Source organism: Nyctibius grandis, chromosome 4, assembly GCF_013368605.1.
Source record: "Nyctibius grandis isolate bNycGra1 chromosome 4, bNycGra1.pri, whole genome shotgun sequence".
NCBI lineage: Eukaryota > Metazoa > Chordata > Aves > Nyctibiiformes > Nyctibiidae > Nyctibius > Nyctibius grandis.
This window is the reverse complement of record NC_090661.1, coordinates 21,806,867-21,828,967: the sequence shown is the minus strand read 5'-3', so window position 1 is coordinate 21,828,967 and position 22,101 is coordinate 21,806,867. Positions and strand designations below refer to the sequence as shown.

At 42.2% G+C, this 22,101-nt stretch overlaps 1 protein-coding gene across 4 annotated transcripts in view; it reads left to right on the top strand.

The window, feature by feature from the left end:
- PAMR1 (peptidase domain containing associated with muscle regeneration 1) overlaps window positions 1–20,747 on the top strand; it is a 50,658-nt gene extending 29,911 nt beyond the window's left edge. For 2 of the 4 annotated variants that reach the window (XM_068399334.1, XM_068399331.1), the window contains 5 exons: window positions 8,196–8,408; window positions 10,022–10,088; window positions 12,243–12,475; window positions 13,838–14,133; window positions 20,128–20,747. In XM_068399334.1, coding sequence (XP_068255435.1) covers window positions 8,196–8,408; window positions 10,022–10,088; window positions 12,243–12,475; window positions 13,838–14,133; window positions 20,128–20,664 — 1,346 coding nt within the window. In that variant the 3' untranslated portion in view covers window positions 20,665–20,747. Of the gene's footprint in view, window positions 1–5,304; window positions 5,506–8,195; window positions 8,409–10,021; window positions 10,089–12,242; window positions 12,476–13,837; window positions 14,134–20,127 lie in introns of all 4 variants that reach the window. The other 2 variants (XM_068399333.1, XM_068399332.1) reach the window with 2 other exon arrangements.
- Window positions 20,748–22,101: the final 1,354 nt, after the last annotated feature.

The following is a 22,101-nucleotide window of genomic DNA, read 5'->3' as shown; positions in this document are numbered from 1 at the left end:
GAAATATTGTTTTCTTTTTCCCAAGACACCAAAGTAAGAGGCAAGAAGGGTAATAAGTTTTATCGGGAATCTATGAGTTATATAGACACTTGAGGCAGCTCTGGTTATTATTCTCTGTCTAACAATTGGGCTATCACAAATGAGCATTTCTGCCAGAAGTGCCTGTAGCCACCTTGTCTTATACCTTCCTACTTTGCTCTCTGTACAGAGCTGTATCAGGCCAAAACTGACTTCAGACCCTGAAGTGACAAGGGTTACATATATGCCTGTATAGATTAATTGTGGAACTTACCAGGAACAACATTGTGTAGCAAAATATGGAAAAATTAAAACAAAAAAAAAAATCTCTCAGCTCATAATGGGCTTGCTAGTGCCATTCTATTCTCTCCAAAGTCTATTCCAGTTTTTTTTTTTAGTTGCAGTTTCAATTTTCAAACCATTAGACATATAATTTCCACTTTTAGTGTGCCTTTCAAACATTTGTCAAGGAGAATTTTATGGAGTTTTCGTGAGTAAGAATTCTCCTGTTCTTAATTTTTTCCTGCCCAAATATACTTCTTTGTCTTCTGTTAAACATTTTACTGTATCCTTTCTGGTTTTAGTTTTTTAATTATTGTAGTTTTTAGCTTTTGTATGACCACACTGGTCATTCTTAGCTCTTAGTCACTCTCAAGATTATATTTCCCTAACATTAGTTTCACCTTTCCATGAAATTTCTCCAGTTTTCCTATTGTTTTCTAGATATAAATTCACCAGAATCTTTATAGGTGTGATGACACCATAGCATGAAGAATGGGATCAGCCTGACCCTCATGGAGTCTCTGGGTTGCTCAGACGTTTTTGGCAGACTTGAATGAATTTCTTTCATATTTGGCTGTCCATTGCTATCTCATAGTAGCATTTTGCAGTCACCTAGTCCATTTTCTGGGTTCCTGGTGGCTTTGGTCTTCTGTTTGTGGAGAGAAAGGTGCAGAGACCAAGCACTGCAACCTGAAATCCTGACGTTCTTAGTTCCATTTTGGCAGGGTTGTCTCAAACCTTACAGTTTGGGGTGAGTATTGCTGACTTCATGGTACATTTAATAGATAATTCTGTCTGGAGCTCTCTGCCTTGTCTTTTGCTTCTTCTTCTGTCTGCTTTGCAAAGTGCATTGAGAGAAAAGGTAAGGTATTCATCTTGTGAAAAGCTGGGCAATGACTGCTATTCAGAGGGCATTGCACTAACACTAGTGAAATGTTGATAACTCCTTTAAGTAGGGTAAGACCTATGGATGCCAGTTCTTTCTTTAACCACTCCTGTGTCAGTGAGAAAATCCTCCTATGGGTTATCAAGACAGATTTTCCTACTCTTTCCTCTTTCATTTTGCTATGGACAAGTAATGCTATAGCCAAACACAGAACAAACGACACGTGTAAGACACCTTAAAGGCAGGAAGCCAGCGTCACAGGGCAGCAGGAATAATTTATTTCATGTGGAGCAGAGCAGACTAACTAGTGGCCTAGGAACAGTTCAAGCCCATGGAGTGCTCCTGGCCAGTCCACCACCTGCTTGCCAAGGAAGCACTGTCAAAATGGCTCACAGCCCTGTCTCTGTGTAGCAGTAAGGCTAGACCAGGAACAGGTATAGTTGAGGATGGATACAAGGTGGGATGGGGATGGCTGTGGGTGGGTGAGAGGGGTCCAGCCCTCATGACTGTGAAAGCTGGACCACACAGAGAAGGAGGACTGATATTCATAAATACTCAGCAGATGGCAGGATCAGGCCCATCCTGCCTAGACACAGAAATCTGAAATCATATCAAATACCTTAGAGAGCTTAGAAACTGAAGAGGACTGGGTCAGCTCAGGTGGTTGGATTTTATGGCTAGTGTGTGTATCCAGAGGGTAAGGGCAGAGTTAGGTATGAATGACATTTACAAAATGTTCTTTTCTTTTCTTTTTGACTTCTGAGAAACATCTGTTGGAGAATTGGATATAGTCTTACACCAGGAGAGAATGTTGAAAGACTTCAATAAAATATCTCAAGGAAAGGAGGCTGTCCTAAAATTCAATGTAACATACTGCAGATTCTGAAAGATGTAAGAACCAGTCAAATTCACACTCTTGATGGGAAGCTATCCACAAAAAGATGAGAGAATTGGATGAAGCACACAGGGGCTAGGATTCCCCTCACAATAACTGGTCAAAGCTCCATTGCCTGAAGTGTTCAGAAGTAAAGGGAAAAGGTGCAGAAGAGCTGCCTGAAACATATTAGGTGAAAGGGATAAAAGGCAAGTCAAACTGAAGAGGGAAAAAAGCTATAGAGCTCAAACCAAAGCAGCAGAGGCAGGTACTATAGTAACTGTATGTGACTTTCAGGCTAGATAATACAGCTGAAAACAGCGAGCTCAGCTGTGGTGCTGAGATGCAGGGAACATCTCAAGATTCAAAAACACATTTAATTTGTAGACAGAAAGAATGAACTTACAAAATCACCCAAAGAAAAAATAAAATGAGTGGCTGTGCCTCCAGTGGCAAATTTAAAGAATAGGATAGACCATGAGGGAAGATCCTGTGTTACAAGAGAATAGACAACCAGTAGATAAAGGCACAGGTAACAAAAGGGACATGTCTATTAATAATATTTCTCTGTTTTGCCATCAGAGAAACCCCACAGTGACTCTGTGACACAAGTGGGTATGAGCTAATGCTTATAACCTCCCTGTGAGGAAAGGGGTGCTCTCATTTGTTAGATGCAGCAGATGAAGCAACTTACCCATGGGCACAGTTTTATAGCTATGATTAGATCTCATGACCTTCTCCCTCCATATCCTCTAGGCCATAGTTCCAGTACTAAATTAATCTGTGCACAAAACACTGAATTTACATCATAAATAAAACCAGAGTTGTTCCAGCTGGGTCACACTGGCACCGAGAATGTAAAGAAAGTCTGGCAACCAGAGCAAATCAAAAGGACTAGAAGCTAAATATCTTAGTCACTTAGGAGACTGAACAAGAACAAATAGTTATAGTTTCTGGAAAAAAAAGTAAGTGTAGCTTGGTGACATTTTTTCCAGGATGGACCTAAAACACAAAAGCACCAAAACATTTGTTCTGCAGAGCTGAACTGGACCACAAGCAAAATGGAAAGCCTGTATTTATGATAAAAAGGAGAACTCTGAGTGGTGCACAGATGTTTCTAATCATCTTCTTTTCTCATTTGACAAGCTGAGTGTGACTGTACATTGAAAGAGAGAAATATAAATGTAGTGAAATGAGTTGCTGTTCAGAGAAAGACATGGAAGAAGTGACTGGGAATACAAAGATCATGACTGGGAAGATAAGTGTTCTGAGAATTTAAAATGCCTAGAAAAATCTATGCTGTCATTATTTCCCTTTCATTTATGTATGTGCTTGTGTATACACATATGCACCTATATATGCATGTATATGTATGTGTGCCTATATTTCACATGAGAAACGTCAAGGGCTAGGAATGAATTTTGTTGAATTTTTATCATTATTCTTTCACTAAAGATGACACTGATGCAGAACACTTGCAGCCAAGGGGAAGTGTTAAGCTTCCCTAACTGGATGTGTTTTGATTTGGAGCAGTGAGTCTGGGCCCTTCTCTAATGCTTAAATGTTAGACAGTTTTTATTCCCAAGACTTGTGATTACTAGTGCACAAATGATTCTGCCAACTCATTGTTTGATGTTTGTAGTAATCCATAAAATGAGGGGAATTTCTGTGGAGCCTTGTTCTTGCAAATGCTGCTGCTTTAGGACTGTTACTCAAGAATCTTCTCCTTACGTGAATAATTGGATGGTCCACAATTCATATGAACAGATTCATTTATGTGTGTTCTGCGTATGGATTACAGGGCTGAGGTCTTAGAAAAGCTTTTCCTCTGGAAGTGTAAGGATCAAAATTTGTCTGTAGGTTAGTACACAACTAGCTACAAGGCAAAACAGAAAAATGCAAATTCTAAAAGCATAAAGTAGGGATGATCTCTTTAGCATTCATCTATCTATCTTCAGCAGAGTACCACAGCTCCCAGGTCAAAAACCCATACGCATATCTAAATCTTTCACTGAATCTTTTTCTATGCAGTTTTCCTCAATGAATGGCCAAGCAAAGCCAGAGACACAGAGAGAGATGGATAACTCTGTAGATACTAAAACCTGTGTTTCCTACATTGTTGTAATTTCTACATACAGAAATACATACATATAATTTCTACACACAGAAAATTCATCTTAAAAAGTGACTTGGAGAAGGTGAATAGGGCACGGACATTCTCTGTCTCTCATAATGGAGAAAATAGAGCATCAAATGAAATTATCAGGTGGCAGGCTAAAAACCAAACCAAAGGCGGTGGTGTATTTTTCACACAACACTTAGTCCGTAGAACTCATTGCCACAGGATTCTGCGGACACTAAGTATATAGTTGAGTTTAGAAAATGCTTACACCAATTAATGTTAAAAAAAAATCACCAGGGTATGTTATACCAAAAATACAATTGTAGTTCAGGTAGTCCTTGAGCCCCAGATTTCTGAATGCTGCCAGAATATGGCCAGGAAAGTATTCTGTATGCTTGCTCTGTTTTTATATTCCTTCCATGAAATCTACTGTTTACCACCATTGAAGACAGGTTTCTGTGCTGGATAGACCTTTGTTCTGATTTAGTATGGCTGGTTTGATGCTTTCTGAGAAATCTTGCTTAAGATGTTTAATCTAATATTTACTACTTGCAGTAGTTAAATAGACTATAGTCTGTAAGTATTTTCCAAATAGAGCAAACCCTGTGGAAAGGGTAAATATCACAGCTGGGTAAATATCAAGGTTCCTTTTTAATGTCATTATGATAATGTTTGATCTACACAAAAAATCATGCTTTAATATTTCAGTGAAGTTATCTGAAAAACTATATAAAAATGGAAAGAAGAGTTTGAAAGAATTTCAATATAAGACTTCTAAGGATCTAAATTTTTTCTTGACCAAGCATGGTAGTTCGTTCAAAACCCCTGTTAAGATGGAAAGTGCTTCAAGTACTAATATTTTGAGCAAATGAGCCTTAATGATACAAACACTTACGCACATGATCACTTCACACTTCTGAGTAATCCCATTGAACTGAATGGATCTAGATATGTTTTGAAAAGTGGCATATATATAAGTGTGTGTAGAACTGACATCTAAACAACTTTCTGAAGATCAGCATATACCTGTCTTGTAATTTTGACTCTTGTGCCCATTTTAATTGGTTTTTCAATGTTCTAAATAAAGAATCATCCTAACACAGTCCTGTTTTTGTAATAAAGTGGATTTTTTTGAAATATCTGAACTGTCAGTGGTGATGTGTAGGACTCCAGGTGCTCCCGCTCATGGTATTGTGGAAGGAGATGACTTTAAATACGGGGCCCAGGTTTACTTCAAGTGCAACGCAGGTTACAGCTTAAAAGGCAGCCGTGTTGCCTACTGTCAGCTTGATGGGATTTGGTCAACACATCATCCTGAATGTGGTAAGGTCACTTTAAGTTTTGATTCTTATCAAATGTTTTGGCTGATGTATTCACATGAAACTAGAATATCCAAATCTCACTTGAAATTTGGTAGATCCATGGCTTAACATGATGTTCTTTTGTCTTCCTGTCTTTAAGAAGCAGTAGAGATTCTTATTTTACTCTGCTGGAGGCCAAGCCTCCAAGACTTGCTTATATAAAGGTCTGACTGAAACACCAAATGACTGAAAAATAAATTCCTCAAAGACTTTAGGCATACATCCTTCTTACATAGAGACTGAAAATATCTAGGACCAAAACCAAGTGAGGGACATTGTGCAACAATGAATAGCTACTACCATTACTATGTACCTCTGATACCTTCTCTGCATAAGTCTGATGCACTCTGTGGAGGTGATTAGGAGCTTACTGCATGAAGACTAGACTCTTATTTCAACAGAACTCCCATCCTAGAGAGAAACTGTTAAAAGAAAAACTTCCATTCATTCTGGCTGTGCAAGTTGGCATGCCTACCATTCACATTGCTTCAGCTGTGAAATTCCTAGCCCCTTCTCACCCAAAGAGAGTTTTAATTTTTCTTTAGTTGTTTTGTATTGCACAATTTTATTTCTATATTCCAGAATAATTTGTATCAATGGGAAAAGTGCTTTTACAAGTGTGTTGTGGCAAACAATGTAAATTTGGGAGGGGAAGTGTTATGAAACAGCTGTACAGAAGTTCATCTGAAAGAGCAAGCAATAGGCATTCTTCTATCTAGAGAGAACGTCTCCAGTTGCAGTAAATGTAATATAATATCAGGATAGTGCTAAAGTCCCTGCTGCATGATATCCCTGGCTAAAGATCTATTGGAAGATCTGTCTCTAGACTTGGCTGTTACTGAAGTGCTAGGTGGTATAATTTGGGTCTCTCCTTCCCGGATGTTTTCTCTTTGTTTTTAATCCATCAAAAAAGTCATAACCCTGAGCTTCAGGAAGAAGAGAATTACTGTTCAAATTACTGATAGGCATAGGATGAAATAAGAGAAGGCCTTCATTGGCTTACTTGGTCAAGCTTAGGTACATTTAGAAACATGCACTCCACTCATCAGATGATGCCTCCAGGCTAGATATCGATGCAGAAAGCAACTTGCAAATAAAGCATTATACTGTGGGCAATTCCCTGTAGTCTTTTGCTGCTATCGAGTTGTCAGACACTTGTGAACCACAAGTGAGAGAGCCTGTGAGGTACAGAGAAGAAAAATGGAGCCAAATTAAAAGGAGACAGGGCTCTACTTCTCCCTTCTCCTGGTTGAGAGGAAGTTCAGACATCCTTTTTGTTTACTGAATATCACTCATGTGGAAAAGTATTTAAGTACATACATAACCTTCAGCATATGCTAAAATCCAATGTTGTTAAAGAAAGCACTGAAATATATTATATGCTTAGCTTGAATTATATACTCCATGTTAAGAGCATATACTCTTCATTGAACTTGTACTCTTACGGTTAGCTATGGGCTTACATGCTTTGCTGAGCTGGGCTCTGGTGACATGAGGATGTGGGAACAGGATAGAGCCATACCTATGCACTGTTACTGTGCTGATTTCACAGGGATTTAAATAAATGTTTAAGTGCTTTCTTATATGTTAGTGCTTTTGTGAAGTGAGGCTCAGCAGGCAGCCAAGTCTGAAACAATGACATGAAGAGGTCATTTCTGGTGAATTGATATGTCTCAGTCTTCTCAGCCCTCCATAAGCAGAGCAGCACCAACACTAGCTATCTAAACTAGATGTTCACTGGTTATCATGCAATGAGACATCAGACAGAGGAATTAAACAGAATTACATGTTACTGTCAGCCCGACAAGAAAACTGAGATGAAATCCAAAGGAAAAAAAAAGTACCTTTTCAGCTGCTAAACAGAAAAAGCAGAGGAGTGAAAAATATAGGAAAAAGCATTTATTAGCATCACATAGGGAATGCTGTCATCCAGATTTAGGCCAAAAATTTAAGTTTATTGAGAGAAAAAAACACAAATGAAAAGAAGGGGAAAACATTGGAAAGGAAGAAGTAAAAGAGGTTTTATAGGCAGAACACAGCATGAGTAAGCTTTCCATATAAAATTTTTAGCATCAGTAAGTGTGGAGAGATATATATATATATGTTCTCTTTCAATTCCCATATTTCCCTGGATTATTGAGATCTATCTCTCAGTGTTAAGAAACCAAAATGCAACCAAACATAAAAGTAAAATCAAGTAGTCTAGTTTTATTATCCAAGTCCAGTGAAGTATTGAAAGTACAGAAAAGGGAAAAGAATGCCAAGGGCCTGTTTCCTGCAAATAGTTTAACTGCTTCCTTTTATGCTCTTGAAGTAGCCCTCTTAATGTCAATGGGACATTAACATCATGTAAAGTCAAGGTTCTTTTTCAGGATTGTCAGCTACGTTTTAAGGTCTTCTTAACAATTTGAGAATCTTATGCTTTCAGTGAAGACTGAAGTGTGTATTATAAACAGACTTCTCTAGATTATAATTTCTTCTTTAATATTTGATCTTTTCAAAGACAGAGATCCCAGATGGGTCTGGAAAAGGCCTCTTTAATAAAGTGCAGATTGTGTAGTAACATCTGAATGAAATGCCAAGCAATCTGATGGGTGAAAATAATACTGTGAACTTGATAAAATGATTACTATTTTTTCCCCCTATCATTAGTTCTAGATGAAAAAAACTGCTCAGATCCTGGTGGCCCACTTAATGGCTACAGAAGAGTAGCGGAAGACACTGGGTTCTTGAATGGACGCTATGCAAAAATTGGCACAGTCATTGCTTTCTTTTGTAACAACTCATATGTTCTTAGTGGGAATGAACAGAGGACCTGCCAAGAAGATGGAGAATGGTCAGGGAAGCAGCCAATCTGCATAAAAGGTAGTTTACCATCTTTTTTACCACAACTCACAAAAACTGCTATGTTTTTATGGGAGTTTGTTTTATATAATTTACACTTGCCAAACAATCATTTTTGCTAAGAATAAGCCATCTGACTGACACCTGATACTGATTGGTGGTTTGCCAGCTCTACTGGCTGCTAAACTCAGCCAGAGAAGATGCCAGTGATTTCAGAAGATATTTCTGTCTTTAAATATGGAAAGGAATGTTCCCTAAGACCCTTATGACCCTCATTCTAGGATCAAACCTGCGTAAAATCAAAATCAAAGAAGATCAGGAGGGAACTGAAATAGAAGGAAAAAATTGTCTCATCAGTCTTGCTGTCATAGGGCCCAGCTCTCCTCTCACAGCCCTTTTAAGTAAGTCACTCGGACCAGCCATGAGTGTAAAAGGCCAAGCCTGTAGATTGCAGACTTGAAGGTTTGGTTCAGAAAACCACTTGAGGACATGCCATCTATATTCATCAAAACACTGAAACACATCTTTAAGTACTTTGCTAGAAAGGGAATTATGCTGTTGACCTGGAGCTGCTCTAATCGTGTCTGAAACTCTGAATGGATGAATGAATTTGGGCTGGGAAACTGCCAAATTCATTTTCCCAAAGCAATTGTTTGCCACATATTTTAATGGATTTTTTTTTTAACTGAAGTAATGATAATATAAGGAAATATGTCTGTCTCCTGGGGAATTTGCTTTATTCTGTTATTTTAGATGGAAATACTCTCTCCCTGAAACATGTAATCATTTGTGGAAAGCATCCTTATTGACTATAATTATTTGTGGAAAGCATCTTTATTGATGTTAACTTTGATAGTGACATAATGGTTAACATACATAGTAATCACAAAGAACTAGATATTGTTAAATTCCACAGAACACAAGTGCTCAGGCACACAGATAAAATCCATCCTGCAAGATTCCTTTTCTTCCACTGTGCGCAGCAGGAAGGAGATCCTGGCAGGGTTATTTGAACTGATAAACCTGAGTATTTTATCCTGCTCTTAAAGTAAATAAACTGAATATGCAAAATTAGAAATCCTGGATCTCCCTTCTGTTATTTTGTGCATATTCAGGTAACTCTGAGGTGTTCCTTTGAATCAGTCTCGAGCTCCTTCCAATGGGTGCACAAGCAGACTCTTAGAAGTCTGTAACATCCTGCAGCCTTTTTCCGAATGCTTAGTCGCTGGGATTAGCTGTGTGTGGCTACACAGATGGAAATTAAGTATTTTTTAATATAATTCCATTATTGCAAAAGTTTGCTCAGATTCCAAACCATCAGCTGTAGTGGTGTAAATCTGGCATTCAGACACACTGATGGACAAATCTTCCTCCATGGATGAAAGTGCCAGTGCAGAACATGCTCAGTTGCTTCTGCTGTTGTAAACAGGATAGATCTGGTGATCTGTGGGGAAGTATTTTTCCAAGGCTTTAGGTTTTAGGGCCTATCTTTATTTTAATGTACGTAACTGGCTACCTCTTTTCTTAATCCATTCCACTATAGCTAGGGAGAGAAAAGAGTGGAAATGTGTATTAACCATAACACTTGAGCTGTGAATGTGGAAAAGTACTGTGCAACATTATATTTTTTCTAGCCTGCAGAGAGCCAAAGATCTCTGACCTGGTGAGACAGAAAGTGCTTCCAATGCAGGTTCAGTCAAGGTGAGAATGCAATATCTCAACTACGGTTTAAAGAAACAATGTGATTGCTTTTCCCCTTCTCTCGTTTCCACCCTGTGTGCTTAGCCTGCCTGAGCAGCCATTCCTACAACTCCACTGATAACCAAGCAATGAGAGTTGCTGGGAGGGGAGATCTGATTAAGCACAGGTTCGCAGGCTGCTGGAGGCAGCCAGGAAGAAATGCACATTTAGAGATTTGCAAGCTACTGGACGATGCCGGAATTAGGCTTGCAAGCTTGTGACAGGCTATGAGAACACTCTGAGAACATTTCCATGGGGCTAATGATGTGTCTTAGAATATGCACATGTGCCATCTTAGTGAAGAAATGAGTGGGGAGAGCACAAGGAGAGAAGAGGGTATAGCAATGTACTCTGCTCCCCATTAAGTTTCTACCATCCAAAGCAATATAGCACAATTGATATAAAGCTGGGTTTGGGGTGGGCATGGGGAAGAGGAGGAAGCAGAGCAGGAGGGAAGGAAGGAATGAAAGATCAGACCCTGTCTGGGCTTAGCCTTCTGCTGTTTCTTGAAATAAGACCAATCTGAATTATTTATGCTGCAATGTTCAGGCTCATTTTTGTCCAAGTAGTAATTTCTCATTTCAGGGCTTTTCTTTTTTGCAGTACATGATTCATTTATTTTTAGATGCAGTGCAATAACTGTCCTCATCTTTGGTCTTAAGAACAGCCATACCAGGTCAGAATAAAGGTCCAGCTCAAGCCATATCCTGTCTCTGGCAATGGCCAGTAGCAGATGCCTAGAGAAGACTTTAGGAACAAGGCAAGCACATACTTCCGAAATACTCTCCCACTCTCCAGCTCTGTGATGTATGATTGTAGAGATGACCCTGAGAAGCCATCAGGAGGCTTTAGTAGCCATCAAGTGATTTTTCCTGCTTAAATTCCTCAATTCACTTTTGAACACAGGTCTTTTTATGCTAAATGTTTCAGATATTAACACCAGCTATATGAGATCGCATACATGCCTCCACCTCTATAGCATCATGATGGCATCTCATGTTCATGGACTGTTTTTATCCTTTGAAGTAGTATCTCCATTTCATAGATTAATAGTGAGGCAAAGTGTGGATTATGCAATATTGCAAGGTCACATGTGAGTAGGGAATGGGACCCTGGCAGTCTAAACATGACCACAGCAGTTCTCATCCTTCTCTCAAAGTACAAGAAACCTGCCATTGCTCTTGCTCTTAGTAACTTTACTTTCCTTGAGTGCTGTTATGTATCGCCTCACAGATGCTATATAATGGGATCAGTCTGTGTCTCTCTGTGATCAAAAATGGAATTACCATGTGAAAAAATATTCTTATGGCTTTTCTGGATGCAGGCAGTACCAGAAATCTCAAGGGAAGTTAATTTCCTGCTGATTTTTTCAGATATAAATAGTTTTTTTCTGTAGATACGTGCTTTGAAGCATTAGAGCAAGGGACACATTCTAAGTGATGAAGATTTAAGTATGACTGTAGTCAAATTTATGGTCCATATCTAGGCTGGTGCATATATTTATTTTTTTAATTATGTGCCATGTTTCAGCTAATCAGTACAATTGCTAAATGGAAGCTTAGTGATTATTGCAATTATGAAATCTCTGTGGTGAGGCGATTATATCTGTTAATTGCTAAATCAAGCAACTTTATCAACATGATTTAATCTGAATCGATTCCTAATACTGCCTTTTAAAATGTTCACAAGAGAAAAGATGTGTCTAACTCCTCTCTAGTGAGAATTAATTATGGCAATGCCAACTTCTAGTGTAATTTCTTTATTTAAAAACATGGTATCTATCTTAGTCCTTTTGTGAATGGCAAAAACTGTTTCACATTCAGAGGCAACTGGTTGCAATCCAGAAACTGTAAAATGAAAAAAAAGAGACAGAAATAGAAAATTTATAAACATGCATTTATATATATGTACACATATATATATGTAAATAAAATAGCTGAGATGTAAATGGGAGTACTGCTAAACATGTTGGAATGATATTTTTGCCTTATTCTTTAACAAGCAAGCTTCATATGCTTTTAAACGATACTTAACACAGCTGATGATAAAGCTATGGTAATGATTGCTTCTATAATATTATTATTATTACCTTGTGTTCTTTGTGCCTTGAAACAGGGAAACACCTTTGCATCAACTTTACTCATCTGCATTCAGCAAGCAAAAACTTGAAATCTATCCAACCAAGAAGCCAGCACTGCCATTTGGAGACCTGCCTCCAGGGTACCAGCATCTCCACACTCAGCTTCAGTATGAGTGCATTTCTCCTTTCTACCGCCGCCTGGGTAGCAGCAGGAGGACTTGTCTGAAGACAGGAAAATGGAGTGGGAGAGCCCCTGTGTGTATTCCAAGTGAGTCTCCAAGGAAAAAAAGTGCACACATCTCTGGGTGGATGATGGAACAGGATGTGTATTCATCTTAGATTATTAGGGAGTTCCAGTGGTGTAGGCTGCCTAGGCTTCCAGCTGGGAGACAGGAGCAATAAAGCTTGGAGGATATATGGCTCTTTTTATCCACCAGTAGATCTTGTGCAGTTGATGGTAAAGGGATCAAGCTTTCAGCACTGTAATTTGCCCTCAATAAAAGAGTAGAAAAATTGAGCAAAAGTGAGTTTCTCTCCTGATTTGAAAATGTTTTCCTACTGTCACTTCATGTTTTCCTGTATTATTTACTGCAAATGTGATTTTTCTTTCCTCTCTATACTTTGGCACACAGCTGACAAAAACGGCAAAGTTTAAGCAATAGGAGTCTGCATTTTAAAGAGGCTCTTTCTTTAATAGACCCTGCTAAGGAAAGGTTCATATTGCAGACTGTAAGTCCAGATAAAGTATTATCCAGAGCTAGTGCACAGAGCAAGACAGGGTAGGAATATCACAAGATCTGGTACAACCCACTACTGACATCATGCTAACTGTGAAAAGTAGATGCTAACATCAAGCAAATTTTGACAGTTCTTGTTTGTGGTTTTGCTTTGAGATCAGCTCATGTATTGAAAAGTATTTCATTCAATCCTTTTCACTATGGGAATGCACACACTACATCCCAGGGAAAAAAAAGTGTTCTAAGGAGACTAAAAAATGTGACCACATGATGTAACTCTCCCAACTGAAATAAACCTTTCCTAATACAGGAGATTTTACCCCAGGTCTGAGCCCAGGTAATATATTCCTAGCACAGGGCAGAGCTTTTTCTTTTCCCTGGGATGGCTGTTGATTTAGATGCATTTGCTTCTTGTTGCAAGATAAGTCTGTTTTCATAGGCATGAACTCATCTGTCCTAAGGTCAGTTTTAGGAGAGGATCTCACAACTACTCTGTTACTGCCTAGGGTGGGTTTTAGTGTGCTGCTGGCTTTATGGTGTTTTATTATAAGCAAGAATCAGGGGTGTTCTTTCCATTTCTTTATGCAGTCACATTATAGTGCAGCTTGATAAGGTTGTCATGAAAATTTACCTGCTCAAGTGCTAAATCCATGTTCCTACTTCAGCCAGGAATTCAGATAATAATGGACAAATTAAAAGTTCTTTTAAAAAGCTATAAAAAATATTCTTATATTATAATTTTGAAGGTTGGAGACAGAATTAGAAAGCTGTCCCTCATGCTAACCATTGCAGTTTGTTTTCTTTTGGCACATCCTAAACAGGAATCAAGAGTGATATTCAGATTCTTTTGTGGGGAAAAGGCGTTACCTCATTCTTGGTTCATGTTTCCTCAGTCTGTGGAAAAGCAGAAAACATCACCCTTCAGAAGACAGTGACTTCTACCAGGTGGCCCTGGCAAGCAGCAATCTATCGGACGGCCAACAGGGTGAAGGAGAACAGTCTCCGGAAAGGGGCCTGGATCCTTATCTGCAGCGGAGCCCTGGTGAACGAACGCACTGTGGTGGTGGCAGCTCACTGTGTCACTGACCTGGGCAAGACCATCGTGCTCAAGACAGCAGAGCTCAAGGTGGTTCTGGGGAAATTCTACAGAGACGACGACAGGGATGAAAAGACCATCCAGAACTTGCGGGTAAGTAAGTCTGCTGGGAGTGGAAAACGATGAGCACAGACAGATGCTGATCACCTTCATCCTGTATGGGGAGAAAAAGGTTATCCTTTGAGCAATATACTGTTTTACACACTGTTCTTTGAAATGCATATCTAGAGACTCAACTGACAGAACTGTCATGGCACAAGGAGGGCATATGCTGTAGTTCATTTAATTCCCCTGACACTGTCACAGAATCACAGAATCACAGAATCACAGAATCACAGAATCACAGAATCACAGAATCACAGAATCACAGAATCACAGAATCACAGAATCACAGAATCACAGAATCACAGAATCACAGAATCACAGAATCACAGAATCACAGAATCACAGAATGTTAGGGATTGGAAGGGACCTCGAAAGATCATCTAGTCCAATCCCCCTGCCGGAGCAGGATTGCCTAGATCATATCACACAGGAACGCGTCCAGGCGGGTTTTGAATGTCTCCAGAGAAGGAGACTCCACAACCTCTCTGGGCAGCCTGTTCCAGTGTTCGGTCACCCTCACCGTAAAGAAGTTTTTCCTCATATTTATGTGGAACCTCCTGTGTTCCAGCTTGCACCCATTGCCCCTTGTCCTGTCAATGGATGTCACTGAGAAGAGCCTGGCTCCATCCTCATGACACTTGCCCTTTACATATTTATAAACATTAATGGGTCACCCCTCAGTCTCCTCTTCTCTAAGCTAAAGAGACCCAGCTCCCTCAGCCTCTCCTCATAAGGGAGATGTTCCACTCCCTTAATCGTCTTCGTGGGCTCTGCGCTGGACTCTCTCTAGCAGTTTCCCTGTCCTTCTTGAACTGAGGGGGCCCAGAACTGGACACAATACTCCAGATGCGGCCTCACCAGGGCAAGAGTAGAGGGGGAGGAGAACCTCTCTCGACCTGCTGACCACACCCCTTCTAATACACCCCAGGATGCCATTGGCCTTCTTGGCCACAAGGGCACACTGCTGGCTCATGGTCATCCTGTTGTCCACTAGGACCCCCAGGTCCCTTTCCTCTATGCTGGTCTCCAACAGGTCTGCCCCCAACTTGTACTGGTACATGGGGTTGTTCTTGCCCAGATGCAGGACTCTACACTTGCCCTTATTATATTTCATTAAATTACTCCCCGCCCAACTCTCCAGCCTGTCCAGGTCTCTCTGAATGGCTGCACAGCCTTCCGTTGTGTCAGCCACTCCTCCCAGTTTTGTGTCATCAGCGAACTTGCTGACAGTGCACTCTATTCCCTCATCCAAGTCATTAATGAATATATTGAATAGTACTGGTCCCAGTACCGACCCTTGAGGGACTCCGCTAGACACAGACCTCCAGCTGGACTCTGTCCCATTGACCACCACTCTCTGGCTTCTTTCCTTCAGCCAGTTCACAATCCACCTCACTACCCGATCATCCAGACCACACTTCCTCAGTTTAGCTGCGAGGATGCTGTGGGAGACCGTGTCAAACGCTTTACTGAAATCGAGATAGACCACATCCACAGCTTTACCATCATCTATCCACCGGGTTACGTCCTCATAAAAGGCTATCAAGTTGGTTGAGCATGACTTCCCCTTGGTGAAGCCATGCTGAGTGCCCCTAATGATCCCCCTATCCTTGATGTGCCTACAGACAGCACCAAGGACAAGTTGTTCCATCACCTTTCCGGGGATGGAGGTGAGGCTGACCGGTCTATAGTTCCCCGGGTCCTCCTTCTTGCCCTTTTTGAAGACTGGAGTGACATTCGCTTTCCTCCAGTCCTCAGGCACCTCTCCCATTGCCCACGACTTAGCAAAGATGATGGAGAGTGGCCTAGCAATGACTTCCGCCAGCTCCCTCAGCACCCGCGGGTGCATCCCATCAGGGCCCATGGATTTATGGACGTCCAGGTTGCTTAATTGGTCCCTGACCCAGCCCTCATCTACCAAGACAGATTCCTCCTCTATCCTGACTTCTTCTGGGGCCTCAGGGGTCTGGGGCTCTTCAGGACAGCCTCCAGCAGTATAGACAGAGGCAAAGAAGGCATTCAGTAACTCTGCCTTCTTTTTATCCTCTGTCTCCAGGGCCCCCACCTCATTCATCAGTGGGCCTACATTGCCTCTAGTGTTGGCTTTACCTGCAATGTATTTGAAGAAGCCCTTTCTGTTGTCCTTGACCTCTCTTGCAAGGTTTAATTCCAAAGAGGCCTTAGCTTTCCTAGTTGCCTCCCGACATCCTCTGACAACAGACTTATATTCCTCCCAAGTGGCCAGCCCCTCCTTCCATGATCTGTACACCCTCTTCTTCCACTTGAGTTTGCCCAGCAGTTCCCTGTTTAACCATGCAGGTCTCCTGGTACCCTTCCTTGACTTCCTACCTGTTGGGATGCTCTGATCTTGAGCTCGGAAGAAGCAGTCCTTGAATGCTAACCAACTATCTTGGGCCCCCTTACCTTCTAGCACCCTGTCCCATGGGATTTCCCCTAGCAATTGCTTGAAAAGGCCAAAGTTAGCCCCCCTGAAGTCCAGGGTTGTGATTCTGCTAGCTATTCTGTTCCTGCCACATGAGATCCTGAACTCTACCATCTCATGGTCACTACAACCAAGGCTGCCCTCAACCTTCACCTCTTCAACCAGACCCTCCTTGTTAGTAAGGATAAGATCCAGCAGCGCTCCTCTCCTTGTTGGCTCATCCACCATTTGCATCAGAAAGTTATCATCAATGCACTGGAGGAACCTCCTGGACTGAGGATGGCTGGCTGAGTAGGCCTCCCAGCAAATATCAGGGTAGTTGAAATCCCCCACAACAACCAGACCCTGTAATTGCGAGACTGCTCTCAGCTGCCTGTAGAAGGCCTCATCACCGTCCTCATCCTGATCCGGTGGCCTGTAATAGACACCCACAACAGTATCACCCCTGCCAGCCTGCCCCTTAATTCGCACCCACAAACTCTCAACTCGCTCCTGATCCGCCCCTGGACAGAACTCAATACATTCTAGCTGCCCACATCACATAAAGAGCAACTCCACCACCTCTCCTTAGTGGCCTGTCTTTCCTGAACAAGACATAGCCATCCATGACCACATTCCAGTCATGCGAGGCGTCCCACCAAGTCTCTGTAATTGCCACTAGATCATAGCCCCCCGACCAAACACGGATTTCCAACTCCTCCTGTTTATTCCCCATGCTGCGTGCATTGGTGTACAGGCATTTCAGGGAGTGAGCTGAGCACACCGATTTCACCCCAGGGGGATGGGAGGCCTCCTGGTCTACCTCAACACTAGAGCGTTGCCCCAGTGGTGCAAGCCCAGCTACTACCCCATCCCCCTTCGAATCTAGTTTAAAGCTCTCTGAGTGAGCCCTGCTAATTCCTGTCCCAGAACCCATTTGCCCCTACGACATAAACCTTTCCCATGTATTACCGTCACGCCTGGTGTCTTATAAAACCAAGCCATTATCAAAGAACCCAAGCCCTGCCTGTAGCACCAGTCTCGTAGCCAGGCATTAATAGAGAGAATCCTACTATTCCATCCCATGTCATCACCTGAAAATGGAAGGAGGGAGGAGAAAACAACTTGTGCCCCAGACTCTTTCACCAACCGTCCTAGGGCCTTGTAGTCTTTCTTCATCCCCCTCAGACTACGGGATGCAGCTTCTTCCCCACCTGTCTGGAAGATCAGCAGGGGGTAGTAGTCTGTGGCCTTCACCAGGTTGGGGAGTTGCCTGGTGATATCCCTGATTCGGGCTCCAGGCAGGCTGCAGACCTCCCTGTGATGGGGGTCAGCTCTGCATATTGGGCCCTCAGATCCTTTTAGGAAGGAGTCTCCAACCACTAAAACTCTTCTCTTCTTCCTTGTGGAGGAGGTAGCTATACGCCTGTCAGGTTTTTCTGACTGTGGTGGGACCTCTGATATAGGTTGCCTCTCCACCACATCCCCATTGGACCGGCTGTATTCCACTAGGGCTTCATATCTATTGCTCAGAGGCACCTGTGGAGGCAAAGTAGGCAAGGAGGGCACTTGCCTTTTGCCACAGCCATAGACTTGCCTCCACTCACTCCTCTCCTCTAGGTTATTGTTTTCCACCTGAGAGGGGCAGAGTACAGTTGTCCCTCGATCCTGGGAGCTCTCCGGCAGGTGCTCCCATTTTTGTTGCAGGGAGTGCAAAGCCTGGCTCCACCAGTCTATCTCCATTTCAGCCTCCCCAATGCTCCTAAGCCTTTCTACTTCGGCTTGAAGCCTTTCAACCTGGCTTTGCAGCTGTGCCGCTCGGCCGAGCAGATCATCTATCTGCTCACAGCGCACACAGCCCCCTGTCACCACAGAGACGCTGTAGCATTCCCTGCAGCCTGCAACCTGCACCATCGCCTCCTTCCGTGGGAACTCTGTCTGGGTTCCCACATCCATTTTGGTCTTCTTCTGCCGGGTAGATACCATTGTTCTTTCACTGAACTGGGAAATACCTGTTGGTGACACCCCTGGTTCACAGCTCCTTGGCGCCTTCCTCGCCTTGTGCACTGGGAGGGAGTCAGTGCCCTCCCCAATGAGCTGCAAACGACTGCAGCCTCTCCTGCCCTGGGACACACCCAGTCACTGCTGACTCACACAGTCACTGCTGAGTCTCCCTCTCCCTCTCCCTTCTGGGCAGGGACTAGTCCCTGTCCTCCAGGAGGCTCTTTATCACCCGATCAATCAATCAATCAATCAATCACCCAATCAACAGGGGCTGGTGCGTTTAAATCGCTTAAATCGCCTGCGGTGCCTCTGGCTACGCCCCCTCCTCTCCTGATTCGTTGCCGGGAACCTCTAGGTCCGGGGTGGGGGGGAAGTAGCTCGGGGCTGAAGCAGCTTGGGGCTGCTGCTCCACGGGGGTCACGAGTACAAAAACCGCCCGGTTACAGCCCGATGCCGCCCTCGCCCCCGCACTAACCTCAAGTCGCTGTCGCTGCTGCCGCCGCCGCTGTCCAACACATATGTTCACCCCCTAACACAGATCACTAAGGAAATAGCTCAGGTTCCATGGGCCATAATGTCTTGAGTGATTTTGCCAGAAAAAAAGTAGAAGAGATGCCAGCTACTGTCAAAAGTGATTAGCATAATTTATGAGGGAAACACTTGTGCCTTAGATCCTGGTTTGATGCCGTGAGCACATTTCACATCTCAGCCCCAAGGCTGTACAGCTCTAAACGCAAAAGAAGTTTATGTCTGACTCCAGCTCCAAGAATAGCATGTCAGGCTCACCAGAGTTGTTTCTTTTTTTTCAAGTAGAACTAGAAAGGTTGAAGTCAAAATGAGGAGAAATACAGCAATTTTGGCTGTGTGTGTCTTTTTCTGGAGGGGGTGAGGTATGTGAGCTAATGAATGGATTTTATCCAAGCAATCATAGTTAATTTGATTCTTCCCTGCCCTGATTTTTAGTTTCTTTCTCTAATTACAGCTTTTTCAGACTTTTCCGGTAACTAAATATATTATTTTTTACAATATTTCCTTATAGGAATCCTATCCATTCTTGCAGTGTTTCATCAAGGTAACTACAAGTAAAAGTTTGGCCCCAACATTATGTAATGTATTTCTAGCATTCTTTTTTGGTGGGAACATGGTTGAATTTCAATAAGAAGAGAACATTTTAATTTAAAGCCCCCCCCGCCATTCAAATTCTACAGGCTGAAGGTGACATGGCAGGTAAAATCTTTTCAGTAAACAGTGGAAAAACTTGAACTGCACATTAACTCCCCATTTTGCTGAAAATATCCTTGACTGCTTTTCATTAGGAACAGTTTCATGCAATAAAAACTGTCCTGAAACCCAAGCCAAAAAAAAGTCAGAAGATGTCTGATGTCTCTGCATGTTTCTCATTTGAGTGAGCACTATGGTGAAAGAACAGTTTGGGAATGGAGGATAAAGTAGTACACAAAATAAACTAACATGCATTATAGTAGTATGGAAAGAGCGCTGCTGACTTGCCATTGCTGTTAACTCTACAATTCTTCCTGCTCTTGTTTCCTCCCCAGATTTCTGCCATCATAGTGCATCCCAATTATGACCCTATATTACTTGATTCTGACATAGCTATCATAAAACTCTTGGACAAAGCAAGAATCAGCAGTCGTGTTCAACCTATTTGCTTGTCATCTTCTCATGACTTGACTTCATCCACAGAGGATTTAAAAATAATGGTTACTGGCTGGAAGGTATTGGCTGACATTAAAGATCCTGGATACAAGAATGACACAATCCGCATGGGAGCTGTTCGGATGGTGGATTCACTGTTGTGTGAGCAACAGTATGAGGATAACGGGATACAAGTCAGCATCACTGACAGCATGTTCTGTGCCAAACAAGACCCCACAGCCTTTTCTAATATCTGCCCTGCTGAGACTGGTGGGATTGCAGCCATAACTTTACCAGGAAAAGCATCTCCTGAGCTAAGGTGGCACCTGATGGGATTAGTGAGCTGGGGTTATGATAAAACTTGCAGTCTAGAACTCTACAGTGGCTACACCAAAACTCTTCCCTTCAAAGACTGGATTGAGAAGAACCTGAAATAAAAAGCTGTGTCTGGAAATGGGATTTTATAACTATCATAATATGTCTCTCCGTCTCTGCTGCTTTAGGCTTCTCATCCCAGTGATGAGCCATGTCTGGGATAAGGTTAAGGCAGACAGCTTGGTAATTTGTCCTAGGATCAGATGTTTCATCAGGCTACTTTTACTTAACCCATGACAGAGGGTCTTAGTGCATGAGAAGTTTTGCCATATTTTGCCTGTCTCCCCTGGTGGGAGGATGATGCTCTGCTCCTGAGTCTGACATACAGAAACAGGACAGCAAATTCTGACTGAAATTAATCGGTAGTGTGGAGTGCCCTAGAGAAATCGACGGTGAGCCTCTCTCAAAGAAATGTGTGACTGAGTGGATTAGGAGGCTGGAAAGAGTGGCCTGAATTCATTACAATGGATGAGCTTGTTACGGTATGTGCTGTCTGTATTGCCATAGTACAATGTAATCTTTTTCCCTCCCAAGTACTTTACACATTTAAATAAACCATGGTTTGTTTTTTTAACCTACATACTCATGTCTGACATTCTTTAGGTTTCTTATTGCTTTATCTCTGTCACACTCTAGGGACTCTACTGCCCTTGTCTGTTTGCATGTGAGCCTCACTTGGGGCTCTTCAGGCACGCTGAAAGGCAGAATTAGCACAAAATTCAATTACTACATAAATAACAAGATTTTTTTTTCTTAGTACATCCAGTGCTGCGATTGTTGTACATGAACCATTGCAGTGAAATGTACAGGGGAGTTCTCTCCCACCTTGTATTCTGAACAGATGAAAACCTGAAACATACTTTAAAAAATGTTTTTCTATGTGGATTATTTCAAAGACCTATGAAAACCGCAGGAAAATTTCTGGTTTACATCAGTTCACTTACTTTTGTGGCAAAAAAACTCCTCTGTATCTCTTCACGGTGAAGAATAATGTCCAGGTCTCACACTTAGCAGACGGTTTTCTTGACTGGACTGTTTGACGTGAAAGTGTAAGATTCTCCCATTAAGCATGTTCAGTGGAGAGACTTTGGTCTCCTCATGGTCCTTAATCACTGCTCTTTCACTAAATCATTCTCTATTCAGTTGCGGCTAAAGACTAGAGATTGGGGGAGGGACAGGGGAATGTCTCCCACCAGTAGTAACTCCTGGATAAGTCATCTATGGCATCCTGGAATTTGTAGTACCTCCAAATTATTACAGTGCTCAGACCAGCTCACAGCAATAGTTGGACGTGAAGGCTGGGGATCTCATGAAAGGATTTAATACTCTCACCAAGAAGGGCTCAGATCCTGAAGTTGTGTTCTGCCTAGCCTATTGCATGGCTATGGCAACTGTAACCTAGTAAGTCTGATTTCAGCTCTGATTCTCTGATGCTGTGAAATCTTGCTAAGAGTTTCTTAGCATTCAGTAGTTTCCACCTACTTTTGAACCTGAAAACT